This window comes from Chanodichthys erythropterus, chromosome 16 (genome assembly GCF_024489055.1).
Source record: "Chanodichthys erythropterus isolate Z2021 chromosome 16, ASM2448905v1, whole genome shotgun sequence".
NCBI classification, from domain to species: Eukaryota; Metazoa; Chordata; class Actinopteri; order Cypriniformes; family Xenocyprididae; genus Chanodichthys; species Chanodichthys erythropterus.
In genome coordinates, this window is record NC_090236.1 from 32,957,282 (window position 1) to 32,976,297 (window position 19,016).

The window sequence follows — 19,016 nt, forward strand, 5'->3', positions numbered from 1 at the left end:
TTAATAACTCAAATTCAGATTAGAGGTATCGTATCGGTATCGATATCTGCGATTTTGGCATTGAAAGTATCGGTATCGTATCGAAAACAAAATAAGTGGTATCGCCCATTCCTACTGGAGCGCACAGCGCGATGATCGCGTAAACGATTGGCTGTTTTTAAGGCCCTACCTCGTGCACAGATGATGTATATTAATATTATTCCTTTCAGTGCACCTAATAAATAGTCTTTTATCAGTTAGTAAAGACAGTTTCAAGTAATATTGCAAAAATGTACAAAACAAAACATCCTCTGTAGCACCTTTAATAAGTATTACAGAAATCACAACTTAAAATTTTAATATAATCTAATATGATCATATTAGGGAGTGATTTGTTTGTTTAGTATTTATTTCCTGATTTATTAAACAGTGTGTGTAAAAAGGAGAAAAAAATGAGTGCTAGAATAAAAGAAATAAGATAAAAAGATAACAGAAAATAAGTGTAAAAAAATCATTATATAAATATTATATAAATGTGTGTGTGTGTATATATATATATATATATATATATATATATATTTTTTTTTTTTTTTTTTTTTTTTTAATCTATTTACTATATTTTATAGAAAAAAAACTTGCCAAAATGTGGTATCTCTGAAAAAAGCAAATTACTATTTTAATGACAGTAGTATTTGCAACATTACATTGCAACAGTATTTGTATTAAGAAATAAAAGACAATCAAAACATTTTCTACCGAAGATGAAAAAGAATTGGCGAGTCTCAGGAAGTTATTCCATATTTAATGTAGTATTGCATTGTCCAGATCACTGAATTACTTCTTAGACACTGGAACCAATGAAGTGCCTGAGGATACAGAAGACTCTTGGCCAGCGTATTCTGGACCAAACTGTCAAAGTGCAGAGTCTGTGGGAGCAGGTAACCGTGCTCCGTAGACAGGGAGGGTGGGGTGTCGCCATGCCATAGCTCTTGGATTTTCTCACAGTGAGATGAATAATCTTCGCCTGGTTATCCTGCTTCATGCCCCGGAGGCATCCTTAATCGCCCGCCCCCCTCCTCCTCGATCTCAGCCAGGCCACCGCAGATCCGTTTACCCCTCAGACAGCGGTTACAAAACAGGCCTCTGAAAGGAGTGGACTTGCGTTACAGTTTCTGTGTGCATGCTTTTGCTCTTTTTAATTACCTTTTGTAAGATGCACTATATGGTTTCAGGCACCTGGGAGACCTTCATATAGAAAAAATACTATGGCTGTGTTTGCCTCGAGGCGCTGGCAGGGGATGTAGTACATTAAGACAAACAGTCTGTACTGCAGCAGGTTCTCCAGGGATGGAGAAGAGGCTTCTCTAGCAGCCTTTTGCGTCCCGCCACTGGATACTGACTGCCTACAGCAGGGTTAAGGCGGGAAATATCTGCATAACAGGGAGCAGAGAGTAACTCTAGATTGTGGATGTAATATCAGTCCAAATGTTACAGTGTATGTCATCATGTATGCAGAGGGACATCTTTTCAGTTATGCTAATGCACTTCTCTGATTGCCTTTGCACGCAATGCAGATCCTTGTGAACAAAACGGAGGTTTAACAAGGAAGTGTTTAACAGGTCTGTTGCTTCACCTGCCAAATTATGTATTTACCTTTATTTGTAGCTAATAAGTAGTTTTTTGAATATTCTGTGTCAATTTTTAAAATTCTAGCTAGTGTTACAGTTGAAAGCAGTTATCATAAAAAACTATTTATGACAGTAAAGACTTATAATGTTAGAAAAGATTTCTATTTTGAATAAATGCTATTCTTTTTAACTTTTTATTCAAATCCTGAAAAAAGTATCAAGTATGTTCCAAAAAATATACTAAGCAGCACAACTGTTTCCAACATTGATAATAAATGAGTATCAAATCAGCATATTAGAATGATTTCAGATCATGTGACTCTGAAGACTGGAGTAATGATGCTGGAAATTCAGCGTTGCATCACAGAAATAAATTATATTTTAAAGTATTTTAAAATAGAAAACCTTTTTTTAAATTGTAATAATATTTGACAATATTACATTTTTTTCTGTATTTTTAATCAAATAAATGCAGTCTTGATGAGCTTAAAATAGTAATAATATTTAATAGTAATAATATGTATGTATGTGTATATATATATATATATATATATATATATATATATATATATATATATATATATATATATATATAGTCATGCTCAAAATTATTCATAACCTTGGTAAATATGACCAAAGAAGGCTGTGAAAATAAATATGCATCGTTAACACTTTTGATCTTTTATTTAAAAAATCTACAAAAATCCAACCTTTCATTGGACAATAATAATGGGCTGTGGTTGGATCTTCCATCAGGATTATGATCCTAAACAAATATTAAAACCAATACAAAAAATGGGTCTCTGAGCACAAAACCAAGCTTCTGCCATGGCTGTCCCAGTTCCCTGACCTGAACCCTAAAGAAAATGAGTGGAGTGAACTGAAGAGAAGAAGCACCAACTGGGAATCTGAAAGATCTGGAGAGATTCTGCATGAAGGAATGGTCTCTGATCTCTTGGCAGGTGTTCTCCAAACTCATCAGGCATTATAGGTGAAGACTTATCTTGGGAAAAGGAGTTTGCAAAAAATTGAATAAAAGGATTAATTTGTGAGCAATGTGTATTAGAGAAAATAATTTCTCTCATAATGAGATTTTCCCCCCATTTAAAATTATTATTCTCCAATGAAAGGTTGGATTTTTGTAGATTTTTTTAAATAAAAGATCAAAAGTATTTGGAGTAATTATGAAGATTTATTTTCACAGCCTTCCTTGGTCATATTTACCAAGGGTATGAATAATTCTGAGCATGACTGTATATACTGAAAACATCAGCACTGTGAACCGCTTTTAACGTGACCTGATGGCATGGTGTTTTGATAAGACTTGTTTGAACACTTGAAAGCAGATAAGATCACAAGCTCATTGATATGAATGAGTCAACAATTCCGAGAAAGACATGAATAATCAGTAAAAACAACTTTAATGACGTTGGAATATTTTTAAATGTTTTGGCCCTTTATTAATCTGCAGCTGTCAGATAAAACCAAGGGACTACATATAATAGTAGACCACCCCACAAAAGCTTGTTTCACATTAGGATGCATATTGTATTCCTAAATTTTTTTTTTTTCCTCTTCCTTATCCACACATTCTTCCACAAGATTCCCAAATATTAAAAATCTGCTTACATTTTCCAGTCATGTTTTTGTGACAAATATCTATGAAGACAATTACAGTATATATACACATACATTACACGTCATGTTTATTTAGAGCTATCATGGTTCTGACAGGATGTTTGTTACGTCGCGCAGGATGCCAGCATGTGCCACATTTAGGGGGGAAGCACAAAAGAAAACATTTTTGCCAGTGGCTGTGAACATTTGCGATTGGGAACTTTATCACAACCTGCAGCGGTAATAGTGTAATTAGTTGTTGGTTTTTCTCTTCATGTGGTCCTGCTCGATCTTTATCACAGGCGCCATTTCGAGGACTTGTGGAAAAAGGCGATGTGCAGTGAGCTGGGTCCGGTCGAGTTGTGTGGTCCGTGATGGGAACTGGCACGCTGTTGCTGCTGGTCTGTTTGTTTAAGAGGTTGCTTGAGCTCCCGATTGTGTCATATGCCTGTCACAACTCATTTGCAGGACACTAGGGACCTGAAATACCAATTCAGGCATGGCTCCTTTACTCCAGTGTCTGTACAAAGGAGACAGCGGCCTACACTTTCTCATGGATCAAATAGAAAACCTTTAGATCTACATAATAATATAGTAAAATGTCTACCAGAGACATGGGGATCAGTTTATGAGTAACTCTAGACAAAACTGACCCTTTTACTGCACTCTAAAAAATGCTGGGTTAAAAACAACCCAAGTTGGGTTGAAAATGGACAAACCCAACATTTGGGTTGTTTTAACCCAGTGGTTGGGTTAAATGTTTGCCCAACGTGCTGGGTAGTTTTATTTAACTCAACTGTTGTATAAAAATGACTGTATTGCTTGCTTAAAATGAACCCAAAATATGCTGGAAATTAACATTTATTAATATGTTTAATAAATGAGCATTTATTAATAAGATAATGAATAATAAACAATAAACATTTATTAAATTGCTTATTAATAAATGTACACCTTTTGATTATTATTGTTGCCTCTAGTAATTATGTGTCTGATTTTTAATTTCTCACCTATTTTGGATTCATTTTAAGCCAGACATATAGTCATTTTTAATCAGTAGTTGGGTTAAATAAAACTACCCAGCAGGTTGGGCAAACATTTAACCCAACCACTGGGTTAAAACAACCCAATTGCTGGGTTTGTCCATTTTCAACCCAACTTGGGTTGTTTTTAACCAAACATTTTTAATAGTATAAGTTTGATGAGGAAGTTTGTTGGTTCTTTTTTTTCCGCTTACATTTTGACACATGTGGAGCAACCCATCTTTAGAGAGCACAGGATTTGAGACTATAAATGTTGGATTCAAATACACACCATTTACATTTGAAGCCCATTTCCACCTCTAAGTAAAAAGTATAAAAAGGCAAGTATAAGATAAAGTTTAAAATACAAAATACATTTACTTTTTGAGGTATAAAATACTGTATGATATAAGTCGCAATTGTGAAATATAAAATATTTATGCACTGTCAAAAAAAATTCATGATCATAACATTTTTTCTTTTGTTAAATCAACTTAGATAATTAATGTAGTTCAGATAACATAATATTTTGAGTTTCTGTTGATTAAACCAATTGCTTTCATTGTATTAACTCAAATTTTTAATTTCAACGAACTCAAAATTTTAAGGCAACCAGGAAACTTACTTTTTCAAGTTAAACCAACAATTCTTTTTTACAGTGTGTGTAATTCTGAGAAATAAGGTTGTTAATGCAAGGAACTCTACCATTGAAAAGTTTGGGGTTGGTAAGATTTTTTAATGATACATATTTTTCAGAAAATTCAAAACAACATTTATCTGAAATAGACATATTTGTAATAATACAAGTTTTTACTGTCACCTTTGATCGATTTAATGCATTCTTGCTGAATGAAAGTATTAATTTATTTTAAAAAAATAAAACTTTTAATGAGCCCAAACTTTTGAATGTTATAGTGTATAAAGTCACAATTAGTGTTTATTATTATTATTATTATTAGATGCATACATGCTTTCATAGTTTGCATGTAATGCTGTAGAAGTATGTTCATTCATAGTTCATGTTAACTAAAGTAGTTATCTAATGTCAACTAATGAAACCTTATTGTAAACTGTTACCGATTCGAGGGTCAAAGGAACAGCCGGTTCGGTCCCTCTTGTGACAGCCTGTCCCTAAGTCCAGCACCTTACAGCATATTGCTCTGTTAAGGTTTAATCAGCAGTAATCACTTCACTACAGACCAGAGTGACCAAAGGCGGGCTGAGATACTCTAACGGAAACACAAGAGGGGATGGAGAGATAACACCTCAGACTTTCTCAGCTCATAGATGTGTGAAGTGCACTCTCGCTTTTCTCAGAATGGAGTGATATACGTGCCACCCTGAACGTTGAGGAAGCTTCATCTGGTTTCCTGTTCTTACCCTGCTGACCATGTGGTGAGAACGCCTGGCATAGATATACATGATACAGATGGACATCACTTCAACCGTACTCACTTTCCTGTACAATGTCTTGGTAAGATGACCCAACCAGGGCAGTTGAAGTCAATTTTATCAATTAACATTAAGTTTTTCTACATGTTTTTTGGCAAAAAAACATGAATATTTTGTAAGGGATTACTTCACTTCAGAATTCTTATAATTTACTCACCCCCATGTCATCCAAGATGTTTATGTCTTTCTTCAGTTGAAAAGAAATTAATGTTTTTGAGGGAAACATTCCAGAATTATTCACCTTATATTGGACTTCACTGGGGTTCAATGGGTTGAAGGTCCAAAATGCAGTTTCAGTGCAGCTTCAAAGAGCTCTACATGATCCCAGACGAGGAATAATGGTCTTATCTAGCGAAACGAACAGTCATTTTCTAAAGAAAATAAAAATGTATATACTTTTTAACCACAAATGCTCATCTTGCACTAGCTCTGCGATGCGCCACGCATTGCGTAATCACGTTGAAAAGTCACGTGTGATGAGGGTGGAAGTACCGATCCATTGTCTACAAAACGAACGTGCAAAGACTAAGTCAAACGCCCTTTACAAAAAAAGGTAAAACAATGATGTTGGAGTAAATTATCAGGAAATTTTAATTCTGAAGTGAACTAATCCTTTAACTCTAGTTTCCAGATCTTGTGGTCTTGTGCCATCAGATCATCTGTGATAAACAAGCTCCACTGCTTATCCCACCAAGGGCTAAACTTCCCCTATCTTATTATTAAAGACTTGAGGCTTGTGAAATGCTGTTATCTGACTGTTGAAGAACAACTGAGACTAGGGCCAGCTCAGACACTCTTATCTCTGATGGACTCATTACCCTCATATCCTGGGGAAAATAACCTACTGCGCTGTAGCATCTGTATGGAACAAGTGGTGCCTTTTTAATAAATGTGAATGACATAGATCAATTGTTTTTGTAAGTTTTTATTTTTAGTCACATTTAAAGGTTTCATTTTCAATATGCTGCTTTGGTGCTTAAGATTTTTTATTTTTTTTAATCATTATCAATGTTGTAAACATTTGTGCTGTTTAATATTTAAGTGGAAACCATAATAAATTTTTTCAGCATTGTTTGATAAATGTGACCCTGGACCACAATAAGGGTAATTTTTTGAATATTTTAATATGACAAAATTTGGGCGAGATACAACTATAGAAAATTTAGAATCTGAGGGTGCAAAAAAAATCTAAATATTGAGAAAATTGCCTTTAAATTTGTTCAAATGAAGTCCTTAGCAATGCATATCCACTCACAAAAATACATTTTTGATATAGTTACAGTTGGAAATTTACAAAATATCTTCATGGAACATGATCTTTCCTTAATATCCAAATGATTTTTGGCATAAAAGAAAAATCAATAATTTTGACCCAATCAATGTATTGTTGGCATTTGCTACAAATATACCAGTGTGACTTATGACTAGTTTTGTGTTCCAGGGTCACAAATAGAAAGTTCAAAAGAACATTTATTTGAAATATTTTTGTTTTTTGTAATAATGTAACAGTCTTTACTGTCACGTTTGATCAATTTAATGTATTCTTCTTGCAGGATAAAAGTACTGTATGTAGCAGGTGGCATAGCAGCACATATGCACTTTATTATTTTATTATTGTTTGTAAGGAGACGTTGCCAATAATGTAAAATACCATGGAAAAGCTGAACATAGCACTATTTTTGTATTGTTTGCATTCATTCCATTTTTTATTATTATTAACATAAGCGCTGTGAAAATTCTGTAAGCACATGCGACATATTTTAATAACGTCCTCCTTCATTTTTCCTTCATGCCTTTGTCCTTCTGACAGTAGATGTCTTTAGGCAATTTAGGGTGGTTCAATTTAGGACTCTGCCACGTGAGAGGGCTCGTCGCCAAGCTCCATTCCTCCCACAGAAATGTACGCTTGGCCTTCTCTTTCTTTTACCCTCAGCAGACAAATTGAAAGTAGATTATTGTTGGTGTGGCTCCTGGCTGACCTGGCATTAGTCCATGTCAGGAATTCCTGAGATGTGTGTGTCGGGAAGACCACCCTTTACCCCAGTAGATAATAGTCCTGCTCTGTTTCCAGGGAGTTCTCTCACTCTGCCTTCTGTAGTCTTATCCTGCTTGGCTATATACTGACATCAGCACAGGGAAAAGAGAAGATGACTTGTGCCAAACAGAAACTCCTATTTGAGGTGCAGAATATTTGCACAAGGACCTCTGGTCTTTTGGTTTCGGTGCTGCTTTTGAAGCAGATATTTCGCTAATTGCTTGCATATGAATGCAAAGACAGAGATTATTCCTAGCAGATTATACTTCATTAACATTACTATTTGTTGTGGTAATGATTATGATTATACCTGATAGTACTTTTCAACATTGCCATTTCATGCCTGAGAGAAGTTTAGAGGATTGCACAGTTCAAGAGATAGTGATAGTTTTTTTTGTTTTGTTTTTTGGTCATCATTTACTCACTTCATGTTCTTTTTTCTGTGGATCACAAAAGAAGATATTTTGGATAATGTATTTTTGTTCATACAATGAAAGTAAATGGGGTTCAGTGTTGTTTTGGACCCCATTGACTTTCATATGGACAAAACAGTTCTTCAAAACGTCTTATTTTGTGTTCCTCATAAAAGTTTGTCACAATGCGAGGGAGAGGAAATGATGGGACAGAGCAGCCCGGTCTTGTCCGGTCAGGTGTGAACGAGCCTGTGGTGAGTGTGAACCGACTGTTAGGCTCCCTGGAGTCTCAGAGTTATTAGCAGCTCAAAGACCTGATCGCTAACAGCCAATGCAGGACTAGTTCCACCTGTTTAAGCTCGAAAACACCCAGGATTGCTTCGAAAACTAAGCTAACTGTCAGAGTAGGGCTTTTCTTGAATGTCTGCTTGTCATGAGCAAGCATATTAAAGTAGAAAAATGAATTTTCACACAAAAGGAGTGAAATAGAAGTCAACCAAACACTTACCAGGGAAGTTATATTTGCATTTGGTGATTGGGCCATTTTTACTGCAGAATGAATCACTGATAATTGTACCAGTTGGTTTGACTGATGTGTGGAGAGTATTTTAAGGTTGTGAGTCTGAACAAGCTGCTCACAGCATGCGGTTTCTTTTCAGCGGTAATTTGTTAGTTGTCATGTAAGTCCAGCCCAGGACTAGACTAAACCTAAGTGTTAAAATCCCATCGCAACTATTTGTCTCAAATATTTGGCTGTGAAATACGTTAATGACCTCACTCTGATAATGGTTAATTAGTTCTACTTAATTAGCCTGGTAATTCTGATTAATATCTTTTTAATCTCATTAAGAGTGCAAATGACGATGTTCGCAGTCTGATCCCACAAATCATTTGCAAGGAGCTCTCCATTGCAAACAAAGGAGGAATTAATGAATGCGGCCTCATGCTGGTGTCTGGGTGTTTTAGTTGAGAACTACTAAATGGTGTAAAGATATTCATACCAAACTTGTGTGCATAGGGACATTTAAATGTTAAAATGGCAATTTGATATCTGAGATCTCCCAAGCAGATCATTTATGTTTGGTTCTTTCAGCCAAAGGACACACTGCTCCGTATAGAGAGAGGTCGCTTATTGTAAATGGATTAAGGACAGGTGACTATTTTAAAGTGATGAATAATTGTTGAAAAACATGTTTTTTTCTCTCTCTCATCAAACCTCCAGGGTGCTAACCGATAAACTGCCCCAGTTGGGTCACCTTACGGAGACTGTGCCGTACACATTGTGCAGGAAACTCAAGTAGTGTCGCTCACAATAGCAGGTCTATTTCATACATGCAGCGAGTGTTCTGTTGTGCTCATTTTTGGGTTGAAAGCCTGCAGGTACTGACGCTATGTTTTGGTTACACAATACGCAACATTGTTTTTCTTTTGCCAGGGATATTATGTGAAATGCTACGGCTTGTTGAGCCCAACCTGTTACAATAGGAGAAAGTGCGAGGGCTGTAATCGCACAGCTGATCGATATCTGACACTGATGTAGCCACACAAATATGGCATTTATTTACTTTGCGCACAGACTGTGGTTGTTCGGTAGCACTGTAATCAGAGGTTCTCTCCTTAACGTTCACAGATCGTGTCGAGCACTTCCATTTATTCCCATTGTCCGTTTATTTTACGTCAATGGATGAATGGACAAGGAGAGGGCAATGACAATGGCAGAGTGCAGGTCTGTCAGAAGTGAAAAGCATTACATAGACAGGTGAGCTCATAGCACGGGTTTCCCTCCAGTGCGTTTTCCCACATTCTTTACACTAGAAGTCACCCCTGATGAATCAAAACATTGCCCACCATGTGCAGATGGACAAAAGCTGTTGTTGAATGGGAAGGTGTTATTTCTTTAAGCTGCTGCGTAAAACTACTGTAGTTTTACAAAACGAACGCTCAAATGCATAAAGACACACAAATCAACAACATTTGCTGATTGTTTGATGGAATGTGTGACGACAATAGATATTTTTTTTCTATATAAAAATGTTTTTGCTGGTCGATTTCCAGATTTGATGTTCAATTCATTGTATCCTGGCTGTTCAGTTTTTCAGGAAAACATTTCAAAACAGAGATAACCCACACAACAAAAAGTCTCAGTCTTGTGCATACATAAAGGAATAGAAAAGTGAAAAGTGACGTTACGTGTGGCAAATGGTGTCCCACACCATTTAATTTGAATTTGTGAATTTGTGCATTGCATTTCACCCAACCAAGTGCACGCACACAGCAGTGAGTATTGAACACAGACACACACACACACACACGGAGCAAAGGGCAGCCATTTTTGCTACGGCACCTGGGGAGTGATTGGGGGTTAGGTGCCTTGGGTTAGGACACCTCATTTTTGGGTAATGAGAGTGGAAGAGATCGCTGCCCAACGTCATTTCCTGCCAGTACTAAGACTCGAACATGCGACCTTCGGGTTACAAGTCCGACTCTCTAACCATTAGGGGTAGGGACACACCAAACCGACGCCAAAGAACTAGCAAAAAAAATGCAGGTGAACCTGTCAAGAAGGGAGACCGGCACTGCAGGCTGCAGATAGACAAACCGTAAACAAAGCACAGCATGCTTACCATTTTGAATATCATTCATGCTGATCGCTTTCTACATTCCACTCGGCTCATTTTAATATTAAACATTCACACAGGAACACTCAGGTACATGACATAAAATTAGAAGACTTCTGTCTGTACCGCCTTGACTTGTTTGCTCGCTGCTATTCTCAGGCTTCGACTCTTTCACTAAACTGAACAGCCAATCAGAGTTCCCTCTGTCGCTGATTCTACATGCTGAATCGGCCCCCCAAAAAATGACGACTTTAGGCCACAACTGTCTGAATAGGTAAAAAAAAAAAAAGTCAATGGGGTCCAAAAGAACACTGAAAAAAGAAATTTTCAAAATATTGTTAATTGTGTTGCACATAAGAAGTTTAAAACAAACGGCCTAATGCTCTCGGGCTTATGAGGCTAAAAAATTTACAGAATTTTCATTTTTTTGGGTGATTGATCCCTTTAAGTTTTTACAGCACAGTGCGTGTAAATTACTCATATACTCATTTTAATTACTAATACATTTGTCCTTGGCATGCACATATAGTTCTTGATGACTGAGTATGAATGAGTCACAGATTTCTGTTTGGAAAGAAAAGAAAAGGGAAGAACACCTTTTTGTAAATATTTCTTCAACCTTGTCTGGCATGTGGAAGCATAGGGCTGTATGGAACGGCTTCTCTTGTGGACTTTTGACCCCAGACACATGCAGTCATTCACAGAGACAAGTTTTGTGTCCCCAGACAAGAGTTGCTCCAAAGCAGAGAGAAGCAATTACACTTGGAGACAAAGAAGCCTCCAGGGGAGATGAGAGACATGGAGCAGTGAGTGGGAGAGACTGAACAGCTACTGGAGGTTACAGTGCCACTTTTGTTGGAACATTGATGTACATATATAATTCTATATGGCGTTACTTTCTTAATGAGTAAATTTGAACTAATAATCACATCGAAGAGCTCTTTTGTCTATACACTTCCTACAAAAATTTCACATCTGGAATTTTTTTAAAGTATTGCATAAATAATTACATCATTTCACACTGTCATATTTTTCCTTTTCTTTTCCCATGATTATCCATATCCCTGGCCCACAGACCATGTGCTGTTTCTCCTTAGCAAAGGTACGCTGTTCCTTTTTCAGATTATTCACTGAAGAGTATTTATGTTAGATAACATTGGGTTTCTCCTCCTGCTCTGGTGATGGGGGATAATTACTATTCAGGAGACTCTAGATTAGATTGTAATTGAAATTCGAAGTGCCTAAATGAAAAGCCAGTACAGGAAGACAAACGGAGGGTGAGGTGATTGAGGCCATCAGCCACAGTAAATACCATTATTTGGTGAATGTGCATACATCAGTTCGGCATCAGTATAACTTGATTAATTTTTTAGTTAGAGAGTCTCGGTTCATCTGCTCTGTGTGGTTACACTAGCCCCGTGGCCGTTCAGACCACCTTTGAGTCACTGGAGGTTTTGTCCTCACCTGTACCTTGCCTTGTCTGAGATTCTGCAGTGGGTCTTTATCACGGTCCAGTGGAAGTGAAAGGACTCGTCCTTTTGTCGCTCTTGTGTGCTAGACAAGCACAGGAAGATCGAGTGGACAACTCTGATGGTGGTCGTTGCAGTGGACACAAATATTTGCTCCTATGTCCATACAGATTTGTCTGGGTGGTTGAGTCGGTGAGCGATAGGTAATTACCTGCACTTAGACACCACAGAACAATGAAAGGGAAAGGAACAGATCTTCTGTTTTAATTGCAAGGATTTGCTAATGAAATGAAATTCAGTTGTATACTATAACATATGGCATATGCCATAAACTTATCAATTCTATATTTAATGCAATGTTTATAAGGTATTGAACATGTTTGTATATGAATTTAACAATGTAATCAGTTAGCACAAGCTGGATGTTGAGCCAGATTTTTTATTTTATTTTTTGGAAACAACTGATTGTGGGTGTGTGGCGACTGACTCAGCTATTAGTCACTACGTTAAGCTGCAAAATGAAGAGGTATAGCAAGTGTCTGGTTTTTTTAACAAGTGATGAAGAAACCTGTGCACCCTGAAAGGCACTTCTTCTCAACATGTCTTAAGGAGCGTTGCTACAACATGCCTGTTTGCGTTTAATACAACATTGATAAATAGATCTGTATGCATGAATTCAGGCTGGAATATTGGGTCAGTGTTTGATTGTCCATCCGTGTGTGAAGTAACTGCAGCTCTACTCGATTGTTTTGTATCACAATCTCATTTACATGTATCAGTGCAACTAAGTTCATGTTATTTCAACTGAAGATGAACCTCAATGCAAAAAAAAAAAGGGGAAAAAATGAAGCCATGCACATATATGTAAACAGTTATGTGTAAACATGCACATATATACTCGACAAAGCTCACGTATCATTCACAAGCCATAAGTGTGTATGGGTGGAGACTCTGGAATTGTGTTCCTTCATAAAATCAACATTTTCCTTATCTGATCTCCCTAGAAATGCAAGAAAAAAGGCATGCATGTCTTGGACAGACTAAATAATCACTAATCTGCTGCTGCTTTATCTGGTAAATAACACAGTTTGTTTTACACAAACATTATTAAATGTTTTTATTTACAAAATAAATGCAAGTGAAGTGTTGATCAGACTGACTCAGACATTATGGCTAATGAGTATAATTTTTCTTTTAAATATATCATCAAAAGCCAATTACTCTCTTTCTCTCTCTCTGTGTGTGTGTGTGTGTGTGTTTCCACTGATGTGTTGAAAGCAAAGTTTAATTAGATTACAATATAGTGCAGTCTATTAAAGCTGTATACTCTAATCTGACAAATGCAGTATCATTTTTTTCTAAATGTATTATTAGGAAAATGCTGTAAAAAACCAAGAAGGAAATTCTAAGTAAATCTATGCAAAGTAAACAACTCATATATCCTCATTTCATTTTAAGGAGGAAAAACAAACTTTTTTTTCTTTACAATATTGTAAAACTGTAAATATTCTAAAGTCACTAAAACAAAAATGTTTTGTCAGTGTTATGGTGAGAAGCGCTGATGAACGAGATATTATTGTTAAAAAAAAATGAAATGCACATATTATGAGATTTTTCTTAAAATATTTTATTTATGGGATTTATGTTCCCATCCCGTTGCATCAATACTTTATTCTCTTCATAAAATATTTGAAATGTGGACATATCTGTTTACCTTTAAAAAGACGCGCTTTTTTTTTTTTTTTATCCACAATGTTAATCTAGCTTCAGTTAAAGTGGACAGTGAAACAATTTCTCTGGACACATTAGGCATCTTGTAAATACAGCTGAATGTCTCCGGGAAGACTGTGTCCTGTCTGCCAATCTGCAATCTCCCTTAATTGTGTTTAGAAAACAACAAAGGGGAAAAAAATGAAACAAATCTCTCGTTCCTTTCATATAAAGACACGACGCTCAAGGCTCCTATAGAAAAATACATTCAAAAATATAGCCTAGGCTATTTGGAAAATAATAATGGTGTCACATATAGCCTATTTAAAATAACTCTATACACTCTTGATGTTTAAAACAGGCCTAGCATATGCTAAAACAAACATGAATTGTATGTATAATTTCACAGAAGTGTGAAGAGGTTCGGTATCTTGGAGATTTCGCACGTCTGTTGCCGTCTGAGTTGTACATTTTTACAATTAAAATAAACTTTACTCAGCTTGTGTTGGGGGGAAAGGACACCCTTTGTATTTCAGGAAATTCTATCCATTTCCATTTCCACCTCTCTCTCTCTCCAGACAATGCGATTGTACCGGAATCTGAATTACGTAGAAAGGGTAAAAATAACTGGACTATATAAACCGACACAATCAGATTGTGCAAATGCTGCTGGTTTGCGCCCACAGAACAGAAGAATCAGCACGCGCAAAACGTTTCGCCGTGCACATATCCAGCATACAGCCATAAAATAGGCCTATTTGATGCAGTTTTGAAATAAAAATGTCTAGTATGTTTTATTCTACCTACACGTTAACTGTATCGGAGATATTTAATAGACTACCACGTATCGAAGGCATCAGGTGGAATAGAGTATTTTGGTTAAACCTGCCCCTTGTCTCTAAACATAAGCCCGAGAGCATTAGGCCATTCATTTACATTTTAATCAACTGAAAGCGGAGGTCTATTGACTCAGAGATCATTAACTAACATGTACCTGCATTGTTGAACATTGAGATTATCATGTTGTTTCGATGGCTCCGAGATTTTACAGCTACTTTTTCAAATGCTAATTAAGCAGGAGTTCGATCTGGGTAAATTAATACCTATATCAGACACATGAGATCAGCTCCATTTTAATACGAATGAAGAGGTGAAACTCACAGTAATGTGACTGGTTGATTGAAACATTTGGCTTCTCATTATATAACATATATGTTTGTTTTAATAGTAATTAATTTAGCCTAGATTTCTGTTGTCCTTGTGAAACATTTTGTTTTGTTTGCAAGGTTATATCAACACACACACCTTTAATATAGACCCTAAAATAATAATAAATAATTTATATAGAATATTTTCAAAGCTTTTTAATAGTTTTTGTTAAATATTTTACCAAAATAATACTATTTGACTGGCCCTCCAAAAAAAAAAAAAAAAAAATACAAGAAGGGGGTTTGTGGCGCCCCCTTCAGCACTCGGATTACACTCAGAATTTGGGGGGGGGGAAACATCAAATGAATCAAATAAGCAGCTTACATTCTTAAAGAAAATTATTTGAATTTAAAAGTTTTTAATAAAAAAAATCGTATGCAATGAACCTAATTATTATGAAATATGAAGTGATGTAAGATATTTGCAATGAAACTGCAATATCAGGTTCAGCATGCACAATTTAGAGGACTTAGTCTTCATAATTTATTGGAATAAGGAGATCAATTTTATGTTTTATTAATTAGACGTTTAATTATAAGCCAAATAATCAATTGTGCTTTGACAATATTTACATGTTGTTAAGTAAATAGCCTACTTGATAGGCTACTACTACATGACCAACGTCATGAGATCACGCCCACACGGCACTCAGACCCTCCTTATAATGGGACAGGTAAGTAGCCAGTCAAACGTATTAGAGACGCATTGTCTGTGTCGGACTGAATGAGATTGAACAGCTACTGAGTGCCCTAACATTTGCAACATGGCTCTTGCAGATGCGATGTTGCCTTCGATAAATACTTTTTCAAGTAACCAGATTTTAGACGAAAAGCAGTCTGAAATTGTTCGGGTGAGTTCAACTTTTCATTTAAGTTTTAAGGTATTTTTAAAATGTATTTTGAATTAGTCTATTGACGAATTAGCCTATGTTTAACATAATCGCAAGAGTTACAAGTTAGTTAATGGTAAATATAACGAATACAAACTGAGGAAGAAACCAAAGCATCTTTACGACTATTAACGATTACTATTACGGTATCTGCATTTGAAAAACATTAATACTGTCATTATATTTACATTTCAAGAACTTAGGTGTTTTGTTAAAATAATGAAAGATAGTTGACGTTTTGGCTGTGTTGTTAATCCAAAACAGTTAAGGTGAAGTTGACACTCCATGGAAGTCTATATAATTTCGCCTACACAATGTTTATGTAACGCTACATCTTTATAAATATCATTTTAACATCATTGTATCACCTGAGAAAGCAGTCTAACCCGTATATGTTTTCCCCCTCAGGACTGGAAAGTTGACCCAACTAAGACGAGCTCGACGGCTGGAGAATTGAGACCCCTCATCGAAGTGGAGTTCAGCATTGTCGAATCTCCACCTTTGGCCAAAGACGAGGACGAACTTTCCAAATTTTTGGATCTAGAGTTCATTCTGTCCAACTCTGTCACATCTGACATTGACAACTCAGCGCAACCGCCCGCATATTCTCTACCGGAGTCGCCAGAAAGCTGCAGTACTGTGTACGACAGCGATGGATGTCACCCGACGCCGAACGCTTATTGTGGCAACAACTTCACCACACGTCCCGGCCACAGTCTGGTAGCCGAGTTGTTTACCTCAGACATGAATTATCCTGGCGACTCGCATGAGTTTAGTTTAAAGGGACATTTAGACAGACTGGAGTACACTGAACTAAGGGCTCTAAACTCTAGAAACCAGGCACACGTGCCCAATTCCAATAACGTGGGATACAAAATAAAATCTGAAAACCACGAGCAATCCTGCATGATGGTGAACGACTACGCGGGTCATTATTATGGACAAGAACCCCAGCGCGCGATGCCTTATGGGCATCACGTGCAACAAGATGTGCCTCGGGACATTTTAGGGAGGAAGGACTGCATCCTAACAGAGATGAACTCTCACCATCACATTGACATTGCACATCAACAGCAGTTCATGAATAGCGCGCATTTTCCTCCGCAGTACGCCCAGCATCAACAGTATCACGGACATTACAGCATGTTTAGCGAACCATTGCGCGCAAATCACCCGGCCATGCCAGGTGTGATGTTGACTCCACCATCCTCACCGCTCCTGGGATTTTTAAACCCTGAAGACAGCAAGCCAAAACGAGGGCGTCGGTCTTGGGCACGAAAACGGACTGCGACGCACAGCTGTGAATTCCCCGGATGTGGGAAAACGTACACGAAAAGCTCCCATTTGAAAGCGCACATGCGGACGCACACAGGTATGTTTTTACAGTTTTATTTTACATGTTGTTTTTACTTCATTTCTTGCTTATAACCGTATAACTGTACACAGTTTCTAATAAATGTTTTCCCTTGTTGTGTTCACAGGTGAGAAACCCTACCACTGCAGTTGGGAAGGCTGTGGCTGGAAGTTCGCCAGGTCAGACGAGTTGACGCGTCACTACAGGAAACACACCGGACACAGGCCGTTTCAGTGCCACCTGTGCGAGAGAGCTTTCTCCCGCTCAGATCACCTGGCCCTGCACATGAAGAGGCACATGTAAAAAAAAAAAAAAAAAAAGAGAGACTATATCTATTTTAAACCATAAGAGAATTTTATTTTGTTGAGACAATTCCTATTTTGGGACAGCAGTTATGTGAATAGCAGTATAATGTCATTTGCTTTAAATTATGACAGTATTTAATAGAAGGAGATTCTTGTTCATTTAGAAGGTAAATTATGTAGTACTTTCCAAGATGTATAAAAACGGGGCAGGACCCATACTTTTGTATAGGTTATATGTTTTTAATCTCCATGTAAACATTTGTATTAAGTCAGGGAGTATTTTAATTTTTTTTCATGGATTTTCAGAATTAAAAGCATTGTCTTTTTTTGTACTCAGCTTTTTGTCTCATTTTCTTAAGTTTCTATTTCAAATGCTGAAGGGTATTAAAACCAGAAACTGGATCCACACAAAGAGCATAGCACAAATCATTTTTCCTCCATAGAAATACTGGGTGAAAACAAACAAAATAAATGCAAAACAGAAGCAAAATAAATAATTCTTCATGTAAATTGATAATAGAAATATTTATCATACAAGTAAAATTGTAGGTCTACATTCTTCATGTATAAATATTTGCCTTCTACAGTGCCTATTACAGTTACACTCTAAAAAATGCTGGGTTAAAAACAACCCAAGTTGGGTTAAAAATGGACAAACACAGCGTTTGGGTTAAATGTTTGCCTAACCTGCTATTTAACTCAACTATTGTTAAAACAAATGACTACAATGCTTGCTTAAAATGAACCCAAAATATGTTAGAAATTAACATTTATTAATATGTTTAATAAATTAACATTTATAATTAAGTTTAATGAATATTATTAAACAATAAACATTTATTAAATGCGTATTAATAAATGTTCACCTTTTGATTATTATTGTTGCCTCTAGTAATCCAGTCTATTTTGGGTTCATTTTAAGTAATTTTTAAATAATAGTTGGGTTAAATAAAACTGCCCAGCGCATTGGGCAAACATTTAGCTAACCCAAACGCTGGGTTGTTTTTAACCCAGCATTTTTAGAGTGTACTTATCGTCTAAATACTCTGAAATCAATTATCTTGTGTAAATCTCCATCATTGTCAACAATTATAATCCTCTTAATCTTCACAAATACTGCAAATAATACATTAAGTTGTCTAGATTACACAACATTCTCTCATATGCAACATGTTACTGCTACTAGTCTTGTAAAGCTACAGTATGTCGCCCTCTACTGTCTGAAAACATGTAAGCGGTTTAGCCACAGAACTTCATGGGTTCTCAAAACAATGGTGATCAGGTTGCTTTTAGACTGACATGACTTTTTTTTAAAA

The 19,016-nt window shown here is 36.4% G+C and overlaps 1 protein-coding gene and 1 long non-coding RNA gene across 2 annotated transcripts; both read left to right on the forward strand.

Annotated features, from left to right (window-relative positions):
• The first annotated feature begins 5,512 nt into the window (after positions 1-5,512).
• LOC137003600 (uncharacterized) lies at positions 5,513-12,361 on the forward strand. The gene is made up of 4 exons (XR_010892003.1): positions 5,513-5,720; positions 11,490-11,601; positions 11,840-11,866; positions 12,323-12,361. It is a non-coding gene; the product is annotated as an uncharacterized lncRNA (long non-coding RNA).
• Positions 12,362-15,830: 3,469 nt separating this feature from the next.
• Positions 15,831-17,988, forward strand: klf17 (Kruppel like factor 17). The gene is made up of 3 exons (XM_067362946.1): positions 15,831-16,002; positions 16,450-17,413; positions 17,523-17,988. Exons 1-3 carry the CDS (start codon positions 15,916-15,918, stop codon positions 17,696-17,698), a joined length of 1,227 nt encoding a protein of 408 aa, XP_067219047.1. The 5' UTR covers positions 15,831-15,915; the 3' UTR covers positions 17,699-17,988.
• The last annotated feature ends 1,028 nt before the right edge of the window (positions 17,989-19,016 follow it).